Below are 24183 nucleotides of genomic sequence, written 5' to 3'. Positions count from 1 at the left end.
CAGGAATTTATATGCACCTAACACTTCCTTTTGATATATAATGTAAAAAATATATGATGTCATATCTATTTGTAAAAAAAAAAAAAAGCAAGCTAATTTTTAAAAGGACTTTATTCCTGAGACAAAAAGAAAATGACATGGCCCTTGTCTCGGTATCCCACAGTGTTCCATTGTTGAAGTATTTACACTGTCTAGACCACAAACTTTATTTTCAAGCATGTCCATTTTAATTCATGTCCCCTTATAATTCATTGTGTAAATTCTCAGCATAGATGTATAATCATTATTTCTACTGCAGCAATGTCTAGAAGTCCCTGCTTACTTTGGGGCTCAGTGGTGCTTGATGCTGTATAACCAGAAAGACATAGGCCTTGTGCCTAGGCATTTTTTTCTAAATACATAAGTATGGGAGGTATAAAGTGTGGATTGCAGTATTTTTTTTCAGTGTTTTAATTCAATTGTTCATGATGCTTTTACGTAAGATAATCAAAAGCTGGCCAATCTCATCACATATTAAAGGATAAGTCTTTTCCTCTGAACAGAAGGAATTACTCTGTCCCTGATGTTAAAAGATGTTTTCTGCTGTATATGCTAAACTGCTCCGTCTGATGTCAGTGCATGGCATCTGAAAGCAGCAAGAATTGCCCACACGTATCCAAAGATCATTTTTGACCCCTCTGAATAGTTAACACAGAGATTCTTCAAAACCTGCTTGGATTTCAGTGGTATTTATAGTATTGCAATGCAATGGTACAAACCTGATTCATGCAGCATATTCAGTGGCCAGTTGACTGCACAGCCTTGGCTACCAGCCGTGTGTAAGCTCCCTGCCATATTTTTCAGCCATTTGGTCCTTAACAGCCTCACTGTGCCTTGGAGAGCTGGAACAGCAGCTCTGACGGAGTCTTGCCATACACCCAGAATTGCCTGGGAAAAGGAAACTAATGAGTTCTTCCTCAGTAACCGCCTTTTACTGATTTTTTTGAGAGTCCATTGCAGAGACAAGCCAGCTATTTCTTTCTTTTCTGAAGCCAGTATGGAGGAGCTTCACATGTTGGCTTCATGCAGGAGAACGTTCCCTTTGCAGGTGTTGTATACTAAAGCTGTACGAGAGTGGCTGCTGCTGATGATGATGCAGAGACCAAACTTGAGAAAATAAAGGAAGTCAAAGGAGAAAGAGAAAGATGACGGAGGGAAGCCAAAGAAGCAAATGGAATAAAACAGAGGAAGGAAGTGCTGGGGGAAGGCAGAGATACAGAGAGAGTAAGGAGAGACACTCAAGAACGAAGAACAAACATAGAAATAGCATCTGTAATTTATTTTCAGCCAGGAAGGAGCTGCAGCTCTTACTACTGAAGACGTGTACACAGCCATGGTGCTGCATAAATGAGATAAAATTAAGTAGGTCCTAATATTCACTTACCATTATCCCTTACTTTTTTTCCTCCTAAAAAGGAATTCAGCAATTAGAAACAAACATCTTCAAATCTTCTGTGTCACTGCAGTAAACCATCACTTGGTAGAAAAAAATGAAATAATCCTACATGATTCAGTAGTCTTTAAAGGAGCATTGAAATAGGAGAGAGAGAAGCAAAAGGGGAAAAACACACAAATATGTTTCATAAGATCCTTTTCTATGCATCTGCATGTAGTTTCCTTTGTGTTCATTGTGTGTAACTAGACGTGTACGAGCGCACTATTGGTAATATTACCTGCTCACTTGATGTTCAAATAAAAATGTATTGCTAAGCTTTCCTAAAAGCTACTGGGAACTTCCTGGTACAAAAGCATCTGATGGACTTTTGAATGGCAGGTAAGGCTGCATTGCTTGCTCTATTTTATCAAATCAGTGAATTCACATTTTCTTCTTCTTTGAAGAAGAGATCAAGGAAGTTGCCATATGCCGTGTTCCAGAGGCAAGATGAAGTTAAACTTCATTGTAATCTGTTGCTGTGTCAGCCCCCATGGCTGAGTGAATCTAAATACATGTGAGCTTGTCAAAAGTATTTTTTAAACGTTTAGCCCTATAAAAATTGGAAGGAATTTTTGCAAGTACTAGTATGCCAAAAACAAAGTTGCCAATATGCTTCTTCTGGAGTAAAGCCATGAAAATCAATGGAGAACAACAATGTCAAATTAGTGTCGAAGCAGCATGAGAGAAGAATGGAAAAATAATGAAAAGGAACCTCCAAGTTTTATTTTAAGAGAGAAGGAGCCTATTTTATTCCTTCAAGATAAAAATTAAAGCAGATACACAGTAAGAAATGCATGTGAAAGTAGAGCGAGTCTGTTGTATGTTCATTAAAGAAAAGCAAGCACAGGTGCTTTTATGAAGCACTCTAACCTTAGCACTTCATGTGGTTGGCACCCCAGCAGGACACTGGGTTAGGTTAGATGTGTGGCAGCAACTGGGACCTGGCCAGGATTTCGGTCAGGCTTGGGAGCAGGCTCAGTGCTCTGACATTGGGTGTAACATCACTGATGTTTTGCTGTGTGAAATGCTGGCACATGGAGCACCCTCTTGGCCAAGGCAAAACTATTTACCAGAGAGGCTGGAGGCAATGTGCTGTCAGCTGCTCTTCTCTGCAGTTTTATAAGAGCCAGCCCAGCGTGCTGGTGGACATGCTGGCAGGAAAGTGCTGCCTCACTGGGGCGAGGATTGCTGTGTACTGGGGAAGCAGGCTCGCTAGGAGAGCTCTAGCTCCTGCTGTGCTACCTTAAATTGAATTTAAAAATAAAAAATAAAATGTGCCTCGTGCTTAACTGCATGCCTTAAACAGGGAATTTTAATAATATGCCAACAGCAGCAGTTTGGAGTGTCTTACTGAGGAAAAGGTCACTGTGCCCATAAGTTATCCTAGCATTTGATCAGCGGACTCCTTCCCAAAGACTTTAAATCTCATTATTCACTGCTTATAAAGTCACTTGAGATATAAAAAGTCTTTTTATAGTAATGAAAGAACTCCCACAATTAGCCAGAAGGCAGCCATCTATCTTTTTAAACTACTCGGTTCAGAGGAGACCAGGAGTTTCAGACATCTGAAGGTGGATGAATTGTTATGACAGTGATAAGTGTAACATTAATGTGGTGATGCTGGCCGTGGCTCAGTTCATGGAAGGCTGGGGAGGGTAGCGGGGGGAGGTGGGGGTAGCAGTGAAAGAGATATCTTTTTTGTAGAATGTGATTCTCTGAAAAGGAAAAAAAGCAACTACATGTTATTTACAGAGTCCTAAAATATGCCATTCTGCCTCTTCCATTGTTCTTTGGGAATTGCAGATGATTAAACAATGTCATTAATTTGATTTCCTAAAACTTGTAGTAGTAATAGCAACTAACTTTTGAAGTGGCTCTTCCCTGAGAAAAATGCATACCCTGGAAGATAAATTGGAGATTGAGCTTGTGGTAGAGCAGAGACGCTGTGAATTCCACAGGAGAACACACTATTCAGTGCAGGGGCTTAGAGATAAAAATTGTTTGTTCTGAGCACACACAGTGGCCCTTGATTGTATTTTTCACTGCCATCAAAGGGTTGCTGTATGTGGTAGATCTTGTGAGACATTTATAACCTCCTATCCACAAATACAAAAAGTTTGCAATGATTAATGTAATAAAGGATGGTCTAATTATATAAAGAAATAACTCAACATATTTTATGCATGCCACAGCTAGTTTGGTCTTTATTGCCCTCAGGCAGAATCCTAATATCATCAGAAAAACTGTTTGTCAATATTAAAACAATTTACATAGTAAACACACTCCAGCATTGTTACACCCCTTTCTGGGTTAGCTGTGCATTCATGCTGGTACCAGGAGGTGCTGGTGAAGGCAGACCTCATGAGTGTTCAGACTGTCCTGCTGTCACCATGGGAGGATGACAAGTGCCAGCATTCACACCCCATGGGAGAGGGACAGGTTCAGTGAGAGGCCAGTGGGAGGTCTTCATGGGGAAGGGTTCAGGAAAGGGAGGATGAAGGATGCTGGAATTGGCAGGCATGAGAGAAGGGAGACCCCTGGCCAACAAAGGGTCTGCACTGAAAGAAAAAGGCAGAGTAAGAGCAGACAATCTGTGAGGGAAGAGAGAAGAGGGAGACCAGGGATAGCAAAGCAAAGGTGAGGAGAATGAGACTGGGAATGCCAGCTGGGAGGAGATGCAAGAAAGATGGCCATAGCAACTAATAACAGGTCTGCTGGGCAGATTGAGGGAGTCAGAAAAGGACTGTTCACAAATGTATGTCTACTAGCACTTGTCTCTGGGCAGCTCACTATGAAACTAATGCAATGATTCTTAAATTTAATTTGGTGTTTTCATTTCATTCACAAACCAAGAGAAGTGCAGATAACAGTATGTTCTCTCTTTCAAAACTCAAGTGAATCTTTTCTGAGCTGTTGCTGTCCTTTCCAAACTGTGCTTTCTGAGCTGAGCTTTCTGAGCTGTTCTGATGTTGCAAAATAACATCAGCACCAAAGGACTTGAAAGGATTATGGTCCAACACACAGTGAGGAGGAGGTAGAGGGGGTATTGTCCATTTACACAGACTGTCAAGCCTCACGTTATGAGGTGCAGGAATTCAGGTCGCATTTTGGCCATATATTGGAACTGCTAATTCAGCAGTGCTTTTAAACTTGTTGGAGCAGGCATGGTTATCCTGGAGGTATGAATTGTAGCATCCAACTTGGGTTTATTTGAAGTATGCTCCAATGTGAGGGCGGTCTCCAATGTGTGTAAGAGACTTCAGGCATGAAAATGTCAGGTGTCTCCCAGAATGGACTTTTCCATAAACTGTTAGAGGAGATTGAAATGATCAAAGGCATTTGTGGTGAATGATGATTGTGCCTAACCACAGCTGGAAGCAGACTGGTGTGCGTCTAAACGTCCTTTTTCTATACTCAATGCCTTAAATGCAATTAATAAATTTGCAGTCAATAAATTTGGAATTTGAAATCCCAAACCTACTCCTAAAGGTGGTGTTGCCCATTCAATATTGTTGAAACAGCTACACAAACCCTGCTCAGTAGTTTGATGTAGTTGACTGCAGTTGTGATAGGAGCTCTATTCCCTGTACATCTACCTGGGGCACTTTTTCCAATCCAGTTTAAAAATCTGTTGAATTCCCTAGGATAGCTTATTAGACAATACTTCCAGGCAGTGTCCAGCTCTTTGCTGGGGTCTTTTGGGGATTTGTCATGTCCTTCACAGAAAGGTGTTGCAGCTGTCAGACCTGCCCACAGATGCACTGATTGTGGTGGACAACTCTGACAAAATGAAGCATCGTCTTGATGGCACTTGAAAGAAGGGTGCTTTTTTTCTCACAGCTGCTGTTTAGGTAATTAAAATTGCCAAGAAGTCACTGGGTTATCTCCCTCTGGAAGGAAGCTTTGCAGACTAGAAATGGGTATATTTCTGTTTCCCCACTTTTTGTAGCATTTCTTTCATCTTGCTTAGATTAAAACTTAGCCATAGGCTTTTCAGCCTCAATAGATTTCTGCTAGATACTGGGAAATGGAAGTGGTGCTTGTTACATGTGGGAAGATGCACAGAAGGCTGCAGTACTGGGCACTGCCTATTCAGTATTGTTGAACCAGCTACACAAACTATCCAACGGGATAAACTTCAGCTGTACAAGTAATAGAGATGTAATTCTCATTACAAGCCTGTCGTTCAGATCTGAGGGAAGCAGCCAGACCCTGCATGTTCAGCAACTTGTGTAACTTTTAGAAGGGATGACAAGATTTCGCAGTCAGGGCAACAAAGGATTAATTAGGAACAAGTGTCACTTCACTCATCTGGCTAAGAAAGAGGAAATGTCATTAACCAGCATAATAAAAGTTGTCCTTTTACTGAACTTCTGTGAACCCTGAATGAGATAGTGATATTGGGTAATGGCTGAATTAGCTACCTTTCAGATTAACTTGCTGAAGAAATGCAGCTTAGTACTAAACTGTAACCTAAAAGGTCAGCCTATCAAATGTCCTTTCTGTAGATGAGCTATCACATTTGTGTTAAGAGAAGAGCTGCAGTGTCCTCTGCAGCATGCATGTCACTGGTAGCTCACATGTCCTGTGCCCTGCTGTCCTGCTCCCTGCTGTCCTGCCTAGACAGCATCACAGCTGGTGGCCCTCAGCAGTGGAAGTTTTCTAGAGTCTGTATGTGCTAGAAGCTGTAAGTCTGGGATGAAGGTGGTTTTGGTTTTGTTCTTTTTCTGTGTCTCGCAGTTAGGGAGGGCTCAAATTCCTGTCCTATAGAAGGACTGGTCAAACTAAGGGAGAGTGTTTGATTCTTTCTGCCAGTTTGCTATCCAGGGATGTACCCAGGGTGTTGTAGCCTGGATGCATTGAGGGTGAGGGATTGGAGGTGAACAGACTGCTGTGATGAGAGCAGATTTAGCACCTGTCAGGTCAGAGGCATCTTCTGCATGGGTGTTGAAATCTCCTAGGACAGTGAGCCTTGTGTGAACTCCATTGTCATGTCAGACGGCATCTCTGTCATTTTGCTAGGAAACCCTTATGTCTGGATGCCTCTGCTCTAGCAGAACTCTGGTCTCTCTGGTTATTCTTCCCTTTGCCTTTGATGATTAAATGAAGGGTCTCCAAGGATTTTACTTCAGCAGATCTCATCTTAGATTTTGACTTGCATATGCTGGGTATTTGCTGAGGATGGAAGATTATCTCATGAACTACTAATGTGACACCATTTGTGATGGTTGCATTCACATGACTACACATCTTTTTTCCTTTTTTCCCCCCTTTTTCCTTTTTGTTTTTTCCTGTTAATACGGAGGAAGCAAAGACTATAGGAAAAATTCTGGCCAGTATTAAAAGAAATTATCATGAGCAGAAAAGTGTTACAAGACAAGTCTGTTTCGTTCTATCACAGGCACTTAACACTTAAATCCTGGAATCAGTCTTCTCGAAGAACTGATTTTTCTTTTTTTTTTTTTTTTTGGTAGAACTCAAAGGATAACCTAACAACCATTTGCCTACATTTGTTTTTACAGTCAGTGTTTTGTTATTTAGTCCTGTCCTTTCTTCTTTCTCTGCTGTCCACTTCTGCATGAGTGGGAATAAACCCAGTGGTGCTGGCATTAGAAGTGGCAGTTAGCCAATGTCAGTTGATATGTGCATGAAAGACAAATCCATTTGCTGGTTTATTTTCTGATAATGATGAGGGCTTGCATGTGGCTGGATTTAGAGCAGGAATCCAAAGGGAGTGGCCAAGATCCAGGCAGTGGCCACCAGTCACTCTGGGGGAGATGTTGACAAGTAGCCCAGACTTTGCAGTGTGTCCAAAAGCAGGGGGAGAGTGTTCATTAAACAGAAGCTTAATCAAACAGGGCAGGAGGATGGTTTACATGAGAAAAGATATATTCTTTACTTAACATTCACAACTTGCTTGTGGATTAATTAGCCCATCTGCTACAACAAATGTATTCCCATGTCTTTGTGTTGACTGTTAAAAGTGACTGATTTCTCTATCCACTTAAAATAGTACCCTGGATTCCACTGAAAGTAACCTTTCCGAGGCAAGGAATTTATTTAATCATCCACTAAGAACCTGTAAGTGGCTTGCTGTAAATAAGTGCTCAGCTGTCTACAGCTCCCAGGGTAACTATATGTGAGTGTTAAGTTGGGCGATAATGCAGGAGGCAGAAAGCCCTTAAAAAGCTATGTGAAGAGAGCTTCCAACCCCATCTGTAGTATTGGCTTTAGGTTTTAAAATAATTTCTCTCTTCCCAGCCCCAAGTGGGCAGGACAGCTGCCAGCGTAGAGTAATTCAGCTATAGATTTTCTTTTGAGAAAGGCGGCATTCATGAATTAGGTGACCTTTATGCGGATTGACAAAGTGTGTTGATGAACTTCAAGTGACAATTTAAACAAGTATTGGGTTTCCAAAGTGCTTGCATTTCATCAGAAACCAACATAAAGGATGGAATGTTTTAAAGTCTTTAAATTAAATAGGCATTTAGATGAAAATAGAGGTCAGCCATAGGTTCCCAGGATAAATAACAGTGTGTAACTTTTGTGATTTTTCACACTCATGTGATTTTAAAGTATTATTATTCTTTGGAAATAAAATTTGCATGGCATGGTTGTGAATTTATGTCTATTTCTTCAGAAAAAGTGGTAAGTATTGACAGATGTGAATAAACAGAGCTTTTGTTTTTCAAAAAAAATCTAATAATATATTTCATATGCTATCCAAATATCTTTTTACTTTGCTGATGTGGATCTCTGATAGAATGGTCAGTTTGTGCCAAAACCAATATGGCTCAGCTGGGATACAGAAGGATTGTGTGTTCGAATAGGGGAAAAATTGATACCGTGCTACGTGGTATTTATTCCCAAGCATTTGCTTTTAGAAGAAACACCTTATAATTATACGAAACTTATCTGAAGTGTTAAAAAGGTTTGGGGAGGCAGGAAAGTAATTTTCCTGTTCCTAGGGCCTTAGGAATGAGAGGCCTTGTAGCGTGCTCTTGTTATAAAAACTCAGAGACTGTGGAAAATTGTGTCCTTGATATGATCTCAGAAGCAAGAATGAAGCAAGGGCTGAACTGAAGAGTGACTAGAAGACCTAGGCTTGAAGCTTTATCTCTAATTGCCTTTATTATATGGGGCTAAGTTTAAACACCCTAGCAGTATAACTTGTGCTATTGGGGAAGGTGTGCAGAAGCTCATTCCTTGGAGAAATTTGATTTATATTCTTGTAACATAACTTGTTCTTTGACTGTTCTGGCCCTTCCTCTTCTATACCACTGATATTTTCCCATGTAGCTGAAATTGATGTAACCCAAGGTTATAATTGCATGGATGATAATTTAAACGATAAAATCTTACCATAAAGTCTTCACATTTTTTGGCTTCAGTCAGTAGAGAAACTATAATATGCATTAAACTTAGATGACCAAGATAGCAGCTATTCATATTACTTGATCACAATGTAGACTGCAGTAGTATAGTACTTCTGGTGGTCCAGGTGCTCAGCACAGGGAGTTTTGAGCTTTTTTATGTATAGAAACCTGTTCAAATAATTTCTAGACTTCTCATCACCACATACAGTATTAGGGGTAGCTAGAAAGATCAGCTGACCTTTGCATTGGTGGCTATGCCACACTGTGATTATTTTGCATGTCCTCGTTAGTAACATAGCCATGAAAGCACTGCTTCTGTGGATGCTGTGTCAGACTAAAGCTGGTTCTACCTTTTACTTGAGCATGTACTCTGGAAATGGATTGACTTGATATAGATAATTCATATGAACTTATCCTAAGGCCTCATCTACTCTGGTTTGCCTTGCTGCTTTGCCTGTACCAGAGAGAAACCTTGCCACAGTCTTTAAGTTCTGTGAAGCTATTCTGCATTTGCAGCATAATTTTCTATGGCTTATTTGTCTATTCATAGCAAATTGTTTCTTCAGTTTGTTTGATTTAGATTTCTCAGCAGCTGACTGTGTTAGTCAAATCTTCCTATCTTTGGTCTTAATGATTGTATAATGGCCATAGCAGATAAGTGACAAAACATTGAAAATTGGCCTTGTTTCTTTTTAGACGTTGGAGACATGTTTATTGACATCTGCATTAATAACAGTGCTGTGCCAGAAATCCTTTAAAACAGTTACATGTCACAGAAAATGCTGAAATTGAAAATGAAAGTCACCCCTCCTTTTTTATTTGTATTTTATGAGGTGAATAAAACAACATCAGAGAAATAATTTCCAATGACCTTTCTAAATATTGTGGTTTCTTTGCTGTGTTCATATTCTATTGGGACAGTTGCAGAAGATTTCAAACTCTTTTTAATTTCTAGCAAAGGTTAAAGAATTTCTTTCTGCTCCCAGCTTTATCTTTCCTCTTACATGAATGCCAAAATACAGTCCAGTCAGCATGTGGCTTGATGTAGTACACAAATCATTCATCTCCCTGTATTTTACACCCATATTATTATACTGTCTTTTCTTTTGTGAGTAACCTTTGGTGTATTTTTGTTTTTCTTTAGGTCAATGGGAAGGACCTCTCCAAGGCCACTCATGAAGAGGCAGTGGAAGCTTTTCGCAATGCCAAGGAGCCAATTGTCGTTCAGGTTTTACGACGAGCCCCAATCAGCAAAGCTCATGGTAGCTCTCAGGATGTTCGGCTTGTGGATGCCAGCACTCAGACTGACATCACTTTTGAGCACATTATGGCTCTAGCCAAACTAAGGCCTTCCACACCACCAGTTCCTGATATCTGCCCTTTTCTACTTTCAGACAGGTATGGTTTATCTTCTGCTGTTTACCTGAGGGATTGGGACACTGGAGGGGTAGGCTTGTAACCTTCTCTTGAAAAAACATAAGGAACACTTCAAATAATTTCTAAATGTTGATAACCACTGTCCTATTCAGGCTTCAGTGACAGTTTTCCTAAACTCTGTTCATGGATTAGAGCTAAAGAAAGGAATTTTGGCCCTGTTTACTTTGCATTCATATGTGTGATCATTCAAACAGCTAAGTCCTAGTTAAAAATGAAAACAATTCTGTGTTCTAAAGTACCAAAAGGCTTCTTCAAGTTTAGAAAGAGCTGTCTTGTTGCTTTCTGTTCTTCCAAATTCCTCACAAAAAAAAAAAAAATCAAAGAAACGCATTATTTAATTTAAAGGTCCCCTTATCAAAAGCAAAACAATTAAAAAATATAGAGATCAAAAGCACGATTTCACCTATCATACAGCAAATGATATGAATTACATTATCCCTCAGCTGAATTCTTTGAAACTGAATTGAATGCAAGCACTAACAGGCGGTGCTTACACAGAAATAGGGCGTAGGCTTCTTCCTCCTTGGACTCCACCTCACAAGCAGCATCTAGTGGTTGACCCTTGCCCTCTGTTTATAGTCAGCAAAACTGTGAAAGCCCTAGAGCTTTTCCACTGATTTTCTGGCTTGCCATGCATCTCATGCATCTTTGCAGAACTGATGCTAATGGAGAACATCCCACTTTTGACTTGGATGTAGCTCCATTCTAAAAGTTACAGGTAAATTGGGTAGATGATTATCTCAGCGAGGGCTTGTCAGCCAAATGTTGGATTAAGCCTACCCCTTACTGCTGCACAACTAAGAACATGATGCACGTATATTTTTGAGCTGTTACTGGATATTACTAAACTCTGTGCTACTGTGATTGAAGTTCCAATACCCTCAGCATAGGGTAAAGTTTCCTACCTGTGTGAAGATAAATGCACACTGGGTGCTGCATGGTTGGGATCCAGCCTTGGGTCTACGAAGTCTGTACTTAAGTGCGCACTGTAAAGATTTTATTCTTTGTGCTCCAGGGCTGTTTAAAAGTGCAGTTTACTGACATTTTTAAGTGTGCAGCTACTCAAATGCACTTCACCACCCTGTTACCACCTTAAGAGAAGAGGATAATGCAAGTTGGTTTATGCTAGTTCTTCAAAAATTTGTGAGCCTCGTGTGGGTTGTAGATTGTGGATGTTCAAGACTTAATAACCAGATAATTATTGAGTTGCCCTCAGCCATGACACAGCACGTGAATCTGGAGTTAGGTACCTTTGTAAGCATAAAGAATTCCAAATTGTCATAATTAAGTAGCAGCCCAAACAGACCCTTAAATCTGACAAAAGACAAACACAACAAAATGAGCTCAGCTGGAGTTATGAGCTTTTGAAAAGAAAGCAGCCTGTACTGCTTCTTCACATTGTTCTTTCAGACTGACAGGCCACTCAGAGTAGCATTCCAGAGATGAGAAAACTACAGAGAAGTGGGGGTTTCTTGCCACTTTTTAATTTAAAAAAACTATTGTCTCATCTACTGTTGTTGTAATGCTTTGTTCCACATAGCTGCCATTCTCTTCACCCAGTGGAGCATGAATTTTATGAAGGTAATGAGTATCTTTCCAGTCTGCCTGCTGATGCAGATAGAGCAGAGGACTTTGAGTATGAGGTAAGATCACTGGCACACTGCAGCCTTTCTTTCTGTTATTATAGATATGATATTTGCACAGCTGACAGCAGGATCCTCTGAGAAAAATAAGAGTGGGAATACTTCTTAAAAAATTGGCACCAAAGACTGTTTTATTTTATACCTGTGTAATGTCACAAGCTTTACTGGGGTTAGGCTACACACATGAAATGTGAAAGCAGAATTCTGCACTGGGTGGCTACATAGAAGACCAGGAGGCTTATTAAACGTATTTCCTCTTTCTGCAGTGGAGACTGTAACTCAGATGCTTTGCTTTTGCAGTTCTAAGACTTTAAAGCAAGCCTTTCCAAAATTAAAATTGTAACTGGAAGCTTAATTGTTTTTTTCCCCCCTAATTTTAAGAATTAGTTGGCCTTATGTCTCATACTTTACGGATCAGTCTTCCAGATATTTTGGTGTGTACTTGAATGTTTGTAAGATCAGGCAACAACTTTGAAAATTAGTACAATTTTTATTACTTGCTCTTTGATATTTGTCATTGTAAGTATTACAATTATAGGAAATTGTGCTCTGTATCACAAATGTCCCTTTGCTGTTATTGTACTCTACAGTGACAAGGGTGGATGTGTTTCTGAGTCACTGGAAAATCATTATGTGAGGCTTCCCAAAATGATAATATGTGATTGGTGATGTTGCTCTTCATTAGATTGTCATTTCAATATCTAAATAGTCTTCTTGTCTGCCATGCATTAGCTATTCATGGTTTCCACTGTCACCCAGTAACAAAGTGTTTGTAGGGACAGGCATAGAAGCAGATGGTCATTTTTAGTATTAAATACTGCTGAGTCTTTGTGTAAGTTCAAGTTACTGTATTTTAAATTAGTGATTATAAATAATTAAATATCTTTAATATAAAATTTAAAATATCCTATCATCTTGTTTGCTCTCCCTTAAGGAACCTTTTTAAAGGTTTCATATAACTGGTTGACATTTGGAAATGAAATGAATGGCAAAAGCTTTGGCAAATATGCAGTGTGTTCACTTCTATCGTGTCTTTAGCAGCTAAGGTGCTCTATTGCAAGTTCAGCTCATTGTTCTTCTCTTCTGACAGCCTGGGGACTCTGAAGTTCTTCCCCCAGGAAGCAGAAAAATCAAATAATATCCACTTAGTGAATCTCAATCAGAACAAGCAAACTTTTATTTGAACTCCTCAAAAAATCATTGCTAGGGATTAGTGAAATCATTATTTCTTTCCAGTTGGGTCTTGGTGTGATATCTCACAGCACAGGTCTCAGAGCTTAAGTTCTGTCTTAACTCCTCATATGTAATATAATATTAAATTCCTCTGTCAGGTGTGTTTGTTTATGGTACTTCTTCCTTAAATGTAATAGAGACTATTTTTCTAGTGATTGTTAAATAAATTAGTAAGGTAAGCATCTAGGAAAAATATTTTTAAAATGGTTACATAAAAAATGATTTTCACCATTTAATCAGAATATCAGGACATATTCAAATACTAACAGTTTTAAAGAGTCTGCGTGGTGGAATCGGGTCCTCTTTATGGCCATTAATAATCCCTAATAATAGCTGGCATAAGTATTGTAACAATGGCAAAAGCTTGGGCAGGTTCTCAGTTGTCTGTAATCTCTGCTAATCACACCATTTTAGCCATTAATTTGCTGTCAGCTGCGATTCAATTGCCCAAGGCAAATTCACTGAGTGACTGAAATAAAGTGTTTCATGTGAATTTTGTATAGGGAGGGAACTGTTTGTTTTTCTTTGAGAAGAATGCTTTCTACTAAATATGAAGGTTTTGAAGGAGAAACAAGAACATCTTGGATCCTTTAACTAGCAGATCTGTAGACATGAGAGACACTCCCAAAATTTAAGCCTGTGTAGTAATACAGGTTACTTATTGGTTTTATTATCTCTTATTTCAGGTCCTTATAAGATATTATTAAGCTCCCTTGCTGTAACTAGGTAGCTGGAAAAATTGATAGCATTGTCCCCAGAGATAGATATATCCATCAAGAAAAGAAAATGTCTCATAAAGGACAGAGTCAAAAGGGATTTACTAGCTGCTGTTGCCAATCCAGAGGAGAAGCAGCAGGACAGTGAGTGGAGTAGAGGCTATGGTCCAATGTCAAGGTCTCTACCACAGTATCGGCTTAGGTGTACCCTGCTATAGCCACTCAGTCCCACCCTTGCCTTGGTGTTTTCTGGCCCGTCAGTTAGGCCAACGTTTCCTTTTGTGAATCAGATGTGAGAAGTAATCCAATATTGAGACCTCACTTGGAGTACTGTGTACAGTTCTGGTGTCCTCAACATAAAAAGGACATGGAGCTGATGGAGCAAGTCCAGAGGAGGGCCACGAGGATGATAAGAGGACTGGAGCACCTCCCGTATGAAGACAGGCTGAGAAAGTTGGGGCTGTTCAGCCTGGAAAAGAGAAGGCTGCGTGGAGACCTCATAGCAGCCTTCCAGTATCTGAAGGGGGCCTACAAGGATGCTGGGGAGGGACTCTTCATTAGGGACTGTAGTGGTAGGACAAGGGGTAATGGCTTTAAACTTAAACAGGGGAACTTTAGGTTAGATATAAGGAAGAAGTTCTTCACAGTGAGGGTGGTGAGGCACTGGAATAGGTTGCCCAAGGAAGTTGTGAATGCTCCAACCCCGGAGGTGTTCAAGGCCAGGCTGGACAGAGCCTTGGGTGACATCGTGTAGTGTGTGTTGTCCCTGCTCATGGCAGGGGGCTTGGAACTAGATGATCTTAAGGTCCTTTCCAACCCTAACTATTCTATGATTCTATGATTTAAAACGAACAAACAAACAAACAAACAGATTTTTAGAAGGGTTGTTTTTAACCTAGCCCAGCTGCCTGATCTAGTTTCCAGTAAAGCTGCACAAATTGCTGTTAGCAGCAGCATAAGGGAAGGAAAAAATGCTCAAGTACTTGGGAAGACAACAACTTATAAAATCAGCCACCATCTAACGGTGAAAGTAGCAAGAGAGAGGGTGCCAAAGCACTGCTTATGGCACTCTGTGGGCTGCAGGCTGGATGGTACAAGCACAGAGAATTCTCTGTCTCCCCCCATCTGAGTTCTCCTGTGTTAGGGGAAAGAGGTTTATTGTTATTACTATGCTTTCTGTAGAAGGAAAATTGTATCAGTGCTCCATGATTTTATCACTGTTCTTTAATTCATAGCAATTTTCTGCTGTGAACTTAACTAATGGCACACAGCAAAAAACCTACCTGGTGTCAGGAGTATGATGCAGTTGCGTTCCCATTGTACTGTCCAGCTCGGAGGTCTCCATGGCAAACTTAATAATTTTTTAATGAATTCAAAGCCAAACCTGGAGATTTCAGAAAGGAATTGAAAGAAGATAGCAGAAAAAGAACTAGGGCAACACCTCATTATTTCCTAGAAATGGTTTGTAAGTGCATGAGTTCTGAGACACATATGTGAAATACTCAGCCAAATGAGACAGTAAGGAAATCAGATGGCTAGCAACTGAGGTGCTATAAACAAGAATGTTTTCCAAGAAGGGGAATGTCCTGGAAAGCTTTAATCAGCTTGGAACTTGCTTACAGATACATTCTGGTGTTTAAGTACCTGAGTTATCATCTGTGTGTAGGAGGATCACATATGATAGCACTGGGGATATGGACTTACACTTGCCAGTGGATTTGGTAGGATTAGACACTTACAAGAATCTTCTACTCCTTTTTTAAGCTAGAAAGACCCAGTGGGTTCTTCTCAGATTGTCATAGTGGAATGAACTCAAGTATGAGCCAATTGTCTTGGAAGGATGAACTCCCTGGGAGGCTCATTAGGCTCCATGCAGTACCATACTGTAAACAAATGGCTGGGAACATGATGAAGCTGGGAGGTTGCTGATAGCCAACTTGAGCATCCTTATGTTGCTGCTGCAAAACTTGTCCTAAAGGGAATCCAAATTGTTGGTAGATATTGAGACAGTCAGTGTTGGCGGAAAGAGATCGAAAGATTTGCAACTCTGGCACAGCCAAGTACCCATGAGGACTTTTAAGATAAAGTAGGAATTGACCGAATTGACCGATTTGTAAATGCTCAGTTGGATTTGCAGTCAGTATCACTGAAAGAAAGCCAAAGATATTCAGGACAAGCCCACCCAGTCTGTCTGTGAGTGGCTGTTGTGCTGTTGGAATTGTATCATGTGATGTTTGAGTACACCTCACACTCTCTGGTATCAACGAGGTGAAAGGACTCAAAGTATTACAGCTCTAAAATTTATCCTTGTAAGAAGAACAGAGGATACTGGTGCTAGAGAGGAGTAAATAAGCTAATGGACATGCATTTCTTTAATAATATTTCTGAATCTACTATCCAGGAGAAAGAAACATTATATACTTGCTTTGGAACATCGGCAGTAATACAGAAATTAATGGGACAAAGTCACTTAAATGGTGGAATACTGAAAAAAATCCCCCCCCCCCCGCCCACCCGAAGAATGCTGTAAAGACAAAGCTGGACAAAAGGAAGTGTCACTGATGGTTGGTCCTGTTCAGGCTGAGGAGACTGCCTTTCAGTAAGAGGGACAGAAGAAAATGTTGCAAGCAGGCACAAGCAGGTAGTGTTGTTCAGTCAACAGGTCCTTATCCAAGGGCAGAGACCTTCCTACTATCTATGTACTGAAATAGCTTTTGAGCAAAAGCAAACCAGGAAGTTTTCTACTGTAAAAGCAAATATGTCCAGAGAATTGCAGCTTTTAAAATCTACTAGATCTGAGATAGGAAAAGGTTCTTATTTCTACCTGAATGCTTCTTGCAAACAGCAGAAGTAGACATCCTTGAGAAGGAATAGCAGTGAGTCGAGGTAACTGTTGTTGCATATATGAGGAAGAGTAGGCTGAAGTTTGCTCTCAGAATTGAGGGGGTTTTTTTGGAGGGAGATTGGGTGTTAGTTGATGTGGATGTGCTATGAAGACAAGCATAATTGTTTAAAAGACTTTCCAGCTCTGATTGTTCTCACTTTTAGGCACAGGCACAAGTGATTGCACCAGTATAATGACATAGCTTGCAGGAGCCTGGAAAACCACATCAGCAATCCACCATGCCAGGATTAACATTTTCAGAGTAAAAAAGACAGAATGGCAGCCATTGCATTAGTCTGCCTGTATCTGATGACTCCAGTTTTAATGTGTGCAAATGCTAGTATTGACAAATTGGGGCAGTACCTCCCAGTACCTGGGAGAAGTTGCTAAGGGTTGAGTTGACCCTATATGAAATTACAAGGTTCTCTAATGCTCTCACTTAAGGTGTTAGAAACCAGTGAGCTTCTTCATGTTTTTGCTCAGGAAGTTAATGCATGTCACTAAATTATCAGACAAGCACATGAGGCATGTGCAGGTGAAATCTTTCTGTGGTCAGTTTTTATGAAGCCTTTTGTGTCCAGACAGTGAAAGGTCCTGCAGGAAACAGCAGCCGCAAAAGAGCATAGTATTTTGAGAAAAAGCCATGTGAAGAGGCATTTTTCCCACCCAGTGCCTCTGTGAAACTTGGAACATAAGCTAGAAACTACACACATGCTGTTTTGATTCCTCCTGTGCTCTGGAAAATAGGACTTCTGGAAATTAGAAGATTCATATGAAAGTTGCTTTACTATATCATCAGTCTCTCCTCTGAAGTGGAGCAACTCAGGGTTGCTCTCAGGGTTGCTCTCAGGGTTGCTTAACACCTCAGGGCGAAAATGAATACTCGTAAGTTCATGCTCTGCTTTGTAGATCCAAGGGAGAGATTTTCAGTCAGAACAGGGACATAAATGTGTGTGTGTTCATGCTGAATGTAAGTGCTAATTTATGGGTTTGCACAGCCGTTCATTTAAATGTTTTGATAAGTATTTGCACTCATAAATCTGTTAACTGTAAATGCAGATTAGTCCTTTAAGTTTACCACTAGCCTGATCCAAACCCACTGAAATTGCTAAGATTTCCTATTGACCTGAGCATTTCTGGATCAGATGCTGTTGACTGTTTTCACAAATGACTAAAAATGGTCCTTGAAGACTGAAAAGCTAGAAAACTTTGGGAATTGGTCATGAGTAAGGTTTTGTGTAGACCTCACTGAACACTTAAAACTCCTATAGGTGTGAATTTTATCCTGTTCTCTTCCTTTCTCATACGTATCTGGGCACCGCAGCAGGTACACTGCAGTGGTAATACATTCATTTATTCTTCCAGTAACACTCATCCCATAGCGATGGGGGAAGGTGTTTGAGGCGCAAATTCACATTTCCCATTTCTGTAATGTAAGGCTTTTGAAGTTATCGATTTTATTGTTATTTTTTCCTTAAAGCAAAAGAAGAAGCAAATTTATTCAGATTAGCAGCCTGAGTGAGGCTGTTTATCTGAGCAAAGTTACTTGAACACATAAGCATTTGTGGGTTGAGGCCCTCATGGGCTGCTAAAGCATGGTCTCTGCTGACTTTGTGAAAGACCCACCACTGCTGCTATAGGCCAACAGAGACCTGCTTGCCCTGCGAATTCATATTAAAGGCCCTTTCAACACTTGGATTATTTAACCACTAAACCAAACAGATCTGTCTATCTTGTAAATACATATTTAGGGCCTTTTTAACATGAGGATTACTGAGCTGATAGCCTGTAACAGCTCCCTTCAGAGCTGTGATAGCCTGCAAACACCCCTGTGTGAGCATTACAGGCGCTTGCCGCAATGCAATTGGAGCTCCTGCTTCAATTGCTAACACCTGAATAAACAGTTTTTATGGAAACAGCTTCTGTGCACACACTGCCAGCATTTCTGATCGCTGCAGTCAGGATCTTTTGTTTTGTTACCCAGTGAGTGTTTCTGAACAACAAAGCTGACCCAGAAGGTGGATGTGTAACCAGATGACAGTTTTCTAGAGATTCCTTGCATTTAGTATAGAATTTCTCTGCACAGCTGTTAAGTCGTGGTTTGTATTTAATAGCATAAATGGGTGTGAGAGAGAGAGAGAAACCTTGTTTGGGCAAGGATCATTCAAACCAAATTCCAGTCACGTTCAGGCTGGATGACAGGGGTAGAACCACTGTGTGGTTTTACTGCCAGCTCTGTTACTGCAGAATCATAGAATCATAGAATGGTTTGGGTTAGAAAGGACATTAAGATCATCTAGTTCCAACCCCCCTGCCACGGGCAGGGACACATTGCACTAAACGATGTCACCCAAGGCTCTGTCCAACCTGGCCTTGAACACCTCCAGGGATGGAGCATTCACAACTTCCTGACTTGCTGGCTGACTTGGCAAGTCTTTCACTTAAGACTTGAAAGAGGTAGAATCTCTGTGACTTGCTATCAGGTTGTGCTTGTTTCTTCTGTATTTCCTGTTGAAATCAGATTCTTTTTTCCCTGAACTTTTTAAAACTTGGGATGAATCAAAAAGCCTTTGGCAAATAAAAGGCAGGTTTTTAATTCAGCAACCACCAGATGTAATTTAAAAGAGAAGGCTTCAGGAAATAAAGATCGTAATAGAGACATGCGTATTGCATTGTAGAAGAGCTGAAATGGTGGACAAGGTTGTGTCTTTGCATTGTCGTCAGAACCGACTGATGTGGTAAGGGGGTGTGAAAAGGCTTGATGTAGATTTCCAGCTGAAAAGCAGATACTTCTCACCACTTGCCTTATCTTATGCAGCTGCTGCTGTGGTGAAGGGACTGATCTGACAGCTCAGAGTGAGCTGACGTAAACTGGAATTTCATGTACTATGTTTATTTTCTGACCATCATTCCATAATTGCCTAGCGGTTACGGCTGAATCGTGGATGCTCCATGGTATAGAGACATTTCACTGACACCATTATACTGATCTCCTGTGTCAATTCTTAGTATTATATAGCATCTGCTGTTAAGAATTATCATGAAGGAAGGGAACAAGTATATGTATGTGCTTGTGATCTGTGGTCTTGATTGTTTAGGGAAGTCCTTCTGGTTTATGAGATCTGGGATGTGGAGTTTTTTCCTTTCCTACCTGTTGTGTTATAGATATCCAGAGGAGAAAATGGACTGTATTCTAATGCTATTAATTGAAAAGCTTGTGAGGAAGTCTCCCGGACAAGTAGATTATTAGGGTTCTTTCAGTTGGACCTGAGAAAACACTACAATGATCAGGTTCTAAAACCCTTCCTCGAGACTTTTTGCCTTTTATCCCAAAAGGGGTTCTGAGCTGTTAACACTTGGCCTGTGATCCAGCTGACTGACACTATGGACTATGAATGGAAAAGGTCACGGTGAAAATGGACAAGTGTCACTGAAATATTTTTTTGCTGTAATTCTTTGAGTAACACTGTGAGAGGAGACTCTTTCAGCATGCATTTGGTGCACTACAGCACAAGATTATGTATTTCACTGGAAATTCTATTTTTAAGATGCCTGGGGATTTAAGTCAGCATAATTTACACATAGATAATAATAAATATGTAATTTTTCCCTAACTGGCCATTGTACACTGCAAATGAGCAAATGAGTGGTAAAAGGAGCAGTCTTTCTTTTTACGTTTTCATCTGTCTCTTACGAATTGAAGTCACTTTTCAAGTATAAGTTAATTAAACTTAACACCATTCCACTGAGGTTCTTCAGTCTTACTATGTCCTGTATTGCTACAGGAATTCACAAGGAGGTGAACTAAGGACAGTCTTATTGAAAGACTTGCCAAGTCAGTCAGTAACAGAACTGGCAGTAAAACCCAGGAGCCTTTACTTGTTGGCCATTAAATCACTCTTCTTCCTTGCTAGTCATTGGATCATTTAGATGGAAAAGGATGTCAGGGTAGTTTCTGCCACAGTTGTTTGTTAATTTTGAGTGTGTTACTGAATGTCATTACAAAATTCTGACATTCAAAGCAGATGAAGTTGCTGTCATCTCACCTCCCCTAAACAATGAATATCCCAACATTAAGATTTCAATTGTGTCCACAACTACAGAGGATCATGAGACAGTGGGGATAAAAAGACACAAAATTGACATGGGCGAATTTATCAAACCTATTACCATTTATTGTGTTTTAAAACAGGAGGAAAATATATCAAGTCATATTCATTTTGTTTCATGATTTCATAAAACAAAGACAGGATTACTCCTCACTTCACCTGAAAGCTAGTAAAAATTTTTCCTTGTTGTCAGAGCTTACGTTTTTCCAGGAAAATGAAGAAAAGTGAGCTTAATTCAGCAGCACTTTATTGTTGGGCAACACTACAACATATGCTATTTTCTCTCAGCAAAGGAAGAAAAAGGTGCTGGCAATATTTTCATATTTATGGAAATCTGTGGATTATAAATCTTCTGTTTTGGAGAAATGCTTTGTTCAGACAGTTTTTATACTATAATACCACATATCTCTATATATGCTTTACAGTGAAAATGTTTCTAAGGATTTTATTAATGCTATTTTTCATATGTGTTCTGCTTGAAAGTTTTTGTAGTCTATCTTGGAAACATAAAATCTAACTACACAGAGAAAAGATGGGAGAAAATAATTTCTTTTACATATTCTTTTAAAAATAACATGTCATGTTAACCAGCTATTATAATGTCACTATTTAAAAGCTTAGGAGATGAAATCCTAGGAAATTCAAGAGCACAGGAAGCAAGGGCCGAATCCCCCTAGCAAGAGGGAACCTTTTACAAGAAAATGTGCTTTAAACAAGGTTTCAATATTATGCATGCTGGGCCTTCAGAGGAGAAATCAAAAAAGCAGGAGAGGTCTTTTCTCTGGAAGTTTGCTTTTTTTATTTAATGAGGCAGCTCTTCAAAGAGAATGTGATAGTCATTCCTGGAGGGCATGGTTTGGTGAGCAGGAATACAGGTGAAACTGTATTGCGCATCAAAAAAACAGATGATGAGTTTGCTTTATATTTCATCTCATGATTTCATCAATCTATCCAAGTATGTGTTTGGGGGTGGAGGACATTTCCGTGTGCAACAGAAGTTTGAACAGCTGAAACTCAGCATGAATATGGTGCCCATAGACCTCACTTTGGTGCCAGGAAAATAAAAATGCATTTTAAAAGTCATTGCCTATCGCTTCATGTGCTTGATTTATAGGCACATGTATGTGATTAAAATTTGCATATTTCAACTATACATATTTTAACACATATATGTCTCAAAGTAAATGAGTATGGATGGGGTGGAATTTTAGAATGGTGTTTTCTAAGAATTTCTAATTTTATAAGCTCAACTTTAAATTTAGCTTTTTCCTAGTAGTTTGCCTTTACTGTGTCTGAAAGGCATAAACTGAATTACAGGAAGGTATATTTCTCACAGCTGTCTAAAACTGAAAAATTACATTTTCAATTTGATTTTAATTAATATTCCAAAATAGCCTTCACACAGTTGTAGATCAAGGCTGTCCAAACATGTGGAATTGTAACTGGTTAGGACTTTGAATCTACAGCTACGTGTTCTGCTGTCCAGATAAATGCTCACTGCAGCAGATGTTGGCACATCTGTTATGCCTCCCCATTTCGATTGGCTGCCTGGGTGTTTAGAAAGTGCTGATGAGGCAAATAAATCTTCTGACACGTTTCAGGCACAAAGCAGGCAGGCAGCAGTAATAATGATGTTTACAGAGCCAAGTGCTGGGCAGTAACATTTTGAAATACATCAAAAGTAAAGTACAATTTTACCTGCAGTAGGTGAAATTTATTGTGAAAAGTGAAAGCTAATTACACCAAGTTATTCTCAGCTGATTTGAACTGCAGCTATGACAGCCCGTAAACCTCTGGACTTTGTTGGCTAGAAAAAAGCACTTGCTACAGTCTAGAAAGAGGTCTGAGCTCAGAAGGGGCTCTTTGATAAACTTAGGATACTTCGGAATTGGGTCTAGAAACAGCTGTGGCACGTGGTTTTGGAAGGGGAATAGCCATCTTCTCAGGACATGAAGTTCCCGATCCGATCAGAATTCTTACTTCTAACAGGTTTTCCTTTACCTTTGAAGCAGGTCATATTTGAGTGTTTCCATCCATTGCGGTCTTCTCCTAAGAAGGTCCATGATGTATCAGAGGACATTCATGGACAGAGAAGGGTAGATCTGACAGTCTAATGTGTGGAGACTGGTTTCCAAGTACATAGAGCTTTTGAAGATGTTGGATCCCTTCCAGACCATAATCTCCAAGACAGTGAATGGCAAACAGAAAACTAGAAGTCACTGTAAAGATCTTAGCACTGATGTCATATGCTAGTACTGTCATATTCCTTCAGTAGATGTCACCTGTGGCGTATTAAGGCACAGACCCAGATCTGTGAGGATGCTGAATCCAAGTTTATTACAGTCAAACCCCTTTTATTCCCGCATTGGGTACTTTCCCAATATGATTGAGTATGGCACAATCAGTCTCATTGGGCCCTGTGAGAGACCCACAGGCCGAACATGCGCACAATGGTCCAATCACAATGCTGACCACGCACTGTTCACGCGATGACAGTTTAGCCTTCTTGCTTCACATCTACCTCATTCCCTAACCTTCAGCTAATACACTTTGTTACATTAACATCCTGGCTTATCGGCCCAAGGCTTATGCAGTATCAAGGCCTCACAGCTTGTATTTCGAGTGTTAACTGAAACTCCTCATGCAGATCCTGTCTCCATCACCTCCCACAGTCACCATGAAATTTTCCGAGTTGCTCTCAAGTACCACGATTTGAGGCAAGTCCAGAAATTGCAAAACCAGCATATCATAAAGCAAAGAAGTGGATGCTGATTATATAGCTGGTATAGTTGTAGCTGGATATGTTTTATAGTGTACAGTCTACAAGGTCTCTGGACAGCTGTTCCAGTGTTTAACTACCCTCATTGTAAGAAGCAATTTATTTCCTTAAGTATCTACTTGGAATTTCCTGAGTACCAACTCGTGTCTGTTGTCTCATGTGGCTGTCACGGTACACATCCAGGAAGAGTCTGGTTCTGACTTCTCTGCACCCTAGCATTTGGTACTTGAAGGAAGAAATAAGATCTCATTATTAAGAAGATAACTTCTCTTCAAAAGGCTGACCAAATGCAGTTCTCCCAGCCTTCCCTCACAGGAGATGTTCTCCAGCCCCCTAATTGGTTAATGGACTTCTAGCCAGACATGGAGCACTGATAATCAAGAGAAGGTTCATTCTAACATTTTATGTCAAAGCCATTTTCATTGGAAAACAGGTTGGGGAACAAGTTCTGAAAAGCCCCCAAACCAAAAGAATTGGACTGGTAAAGTTTGGTGGGTGTGTCATCCCCGTTCCCCTCCACCCCCCACCCCCC

The 24183-nt window shown here is 40.1% G+C and overlaps 1 protein-coding gene across 1 annotated transcript in view; it reads left to right on the top strand.

Annotated features, from left to right (window-relative positions):
• The window catches only part of PDZRN4 (PDZ domain containing ring finger 4), a 103025-nt gene that overhangs the window by 47946 nt on the left and 30896 nt on the right, over positions 1-24183 (top strand). Inside the window, exons 2-3 of the mRNA XM_010018957.1 lie at positions 9995-10248; positions 11828-11930. Of these exons, the coding sequence (XP_010017259.1) occupies positions 9995-10248; positions 11828-11930 (357 nt within the window). The remainder of the gene's footprint in view (positions 1-9994; positions 10249-11827; positions 11931-24183) is intronic.

The sequence above is a fragment of the Nestor notabilis genome, unplaced genomic scaffold (genome assembly GCF_000696875.1).
Source record: "Nestor notabilis isolate BGI_N333 unplaced genomic scaffold, ASM69687v1 scaffold2027, whole genome shotgun sequence".
Lineage (NCBI taxonomy): Eukaryota > Metazoa > Chordata > Aves > Psittaciformes > Psittacidae > Nestor > Nestor notabilis.
Note: the sequence above shows the minus strand (reverse complement) of the source record. Positions and strands in the feature narration are given on the sequence as shown.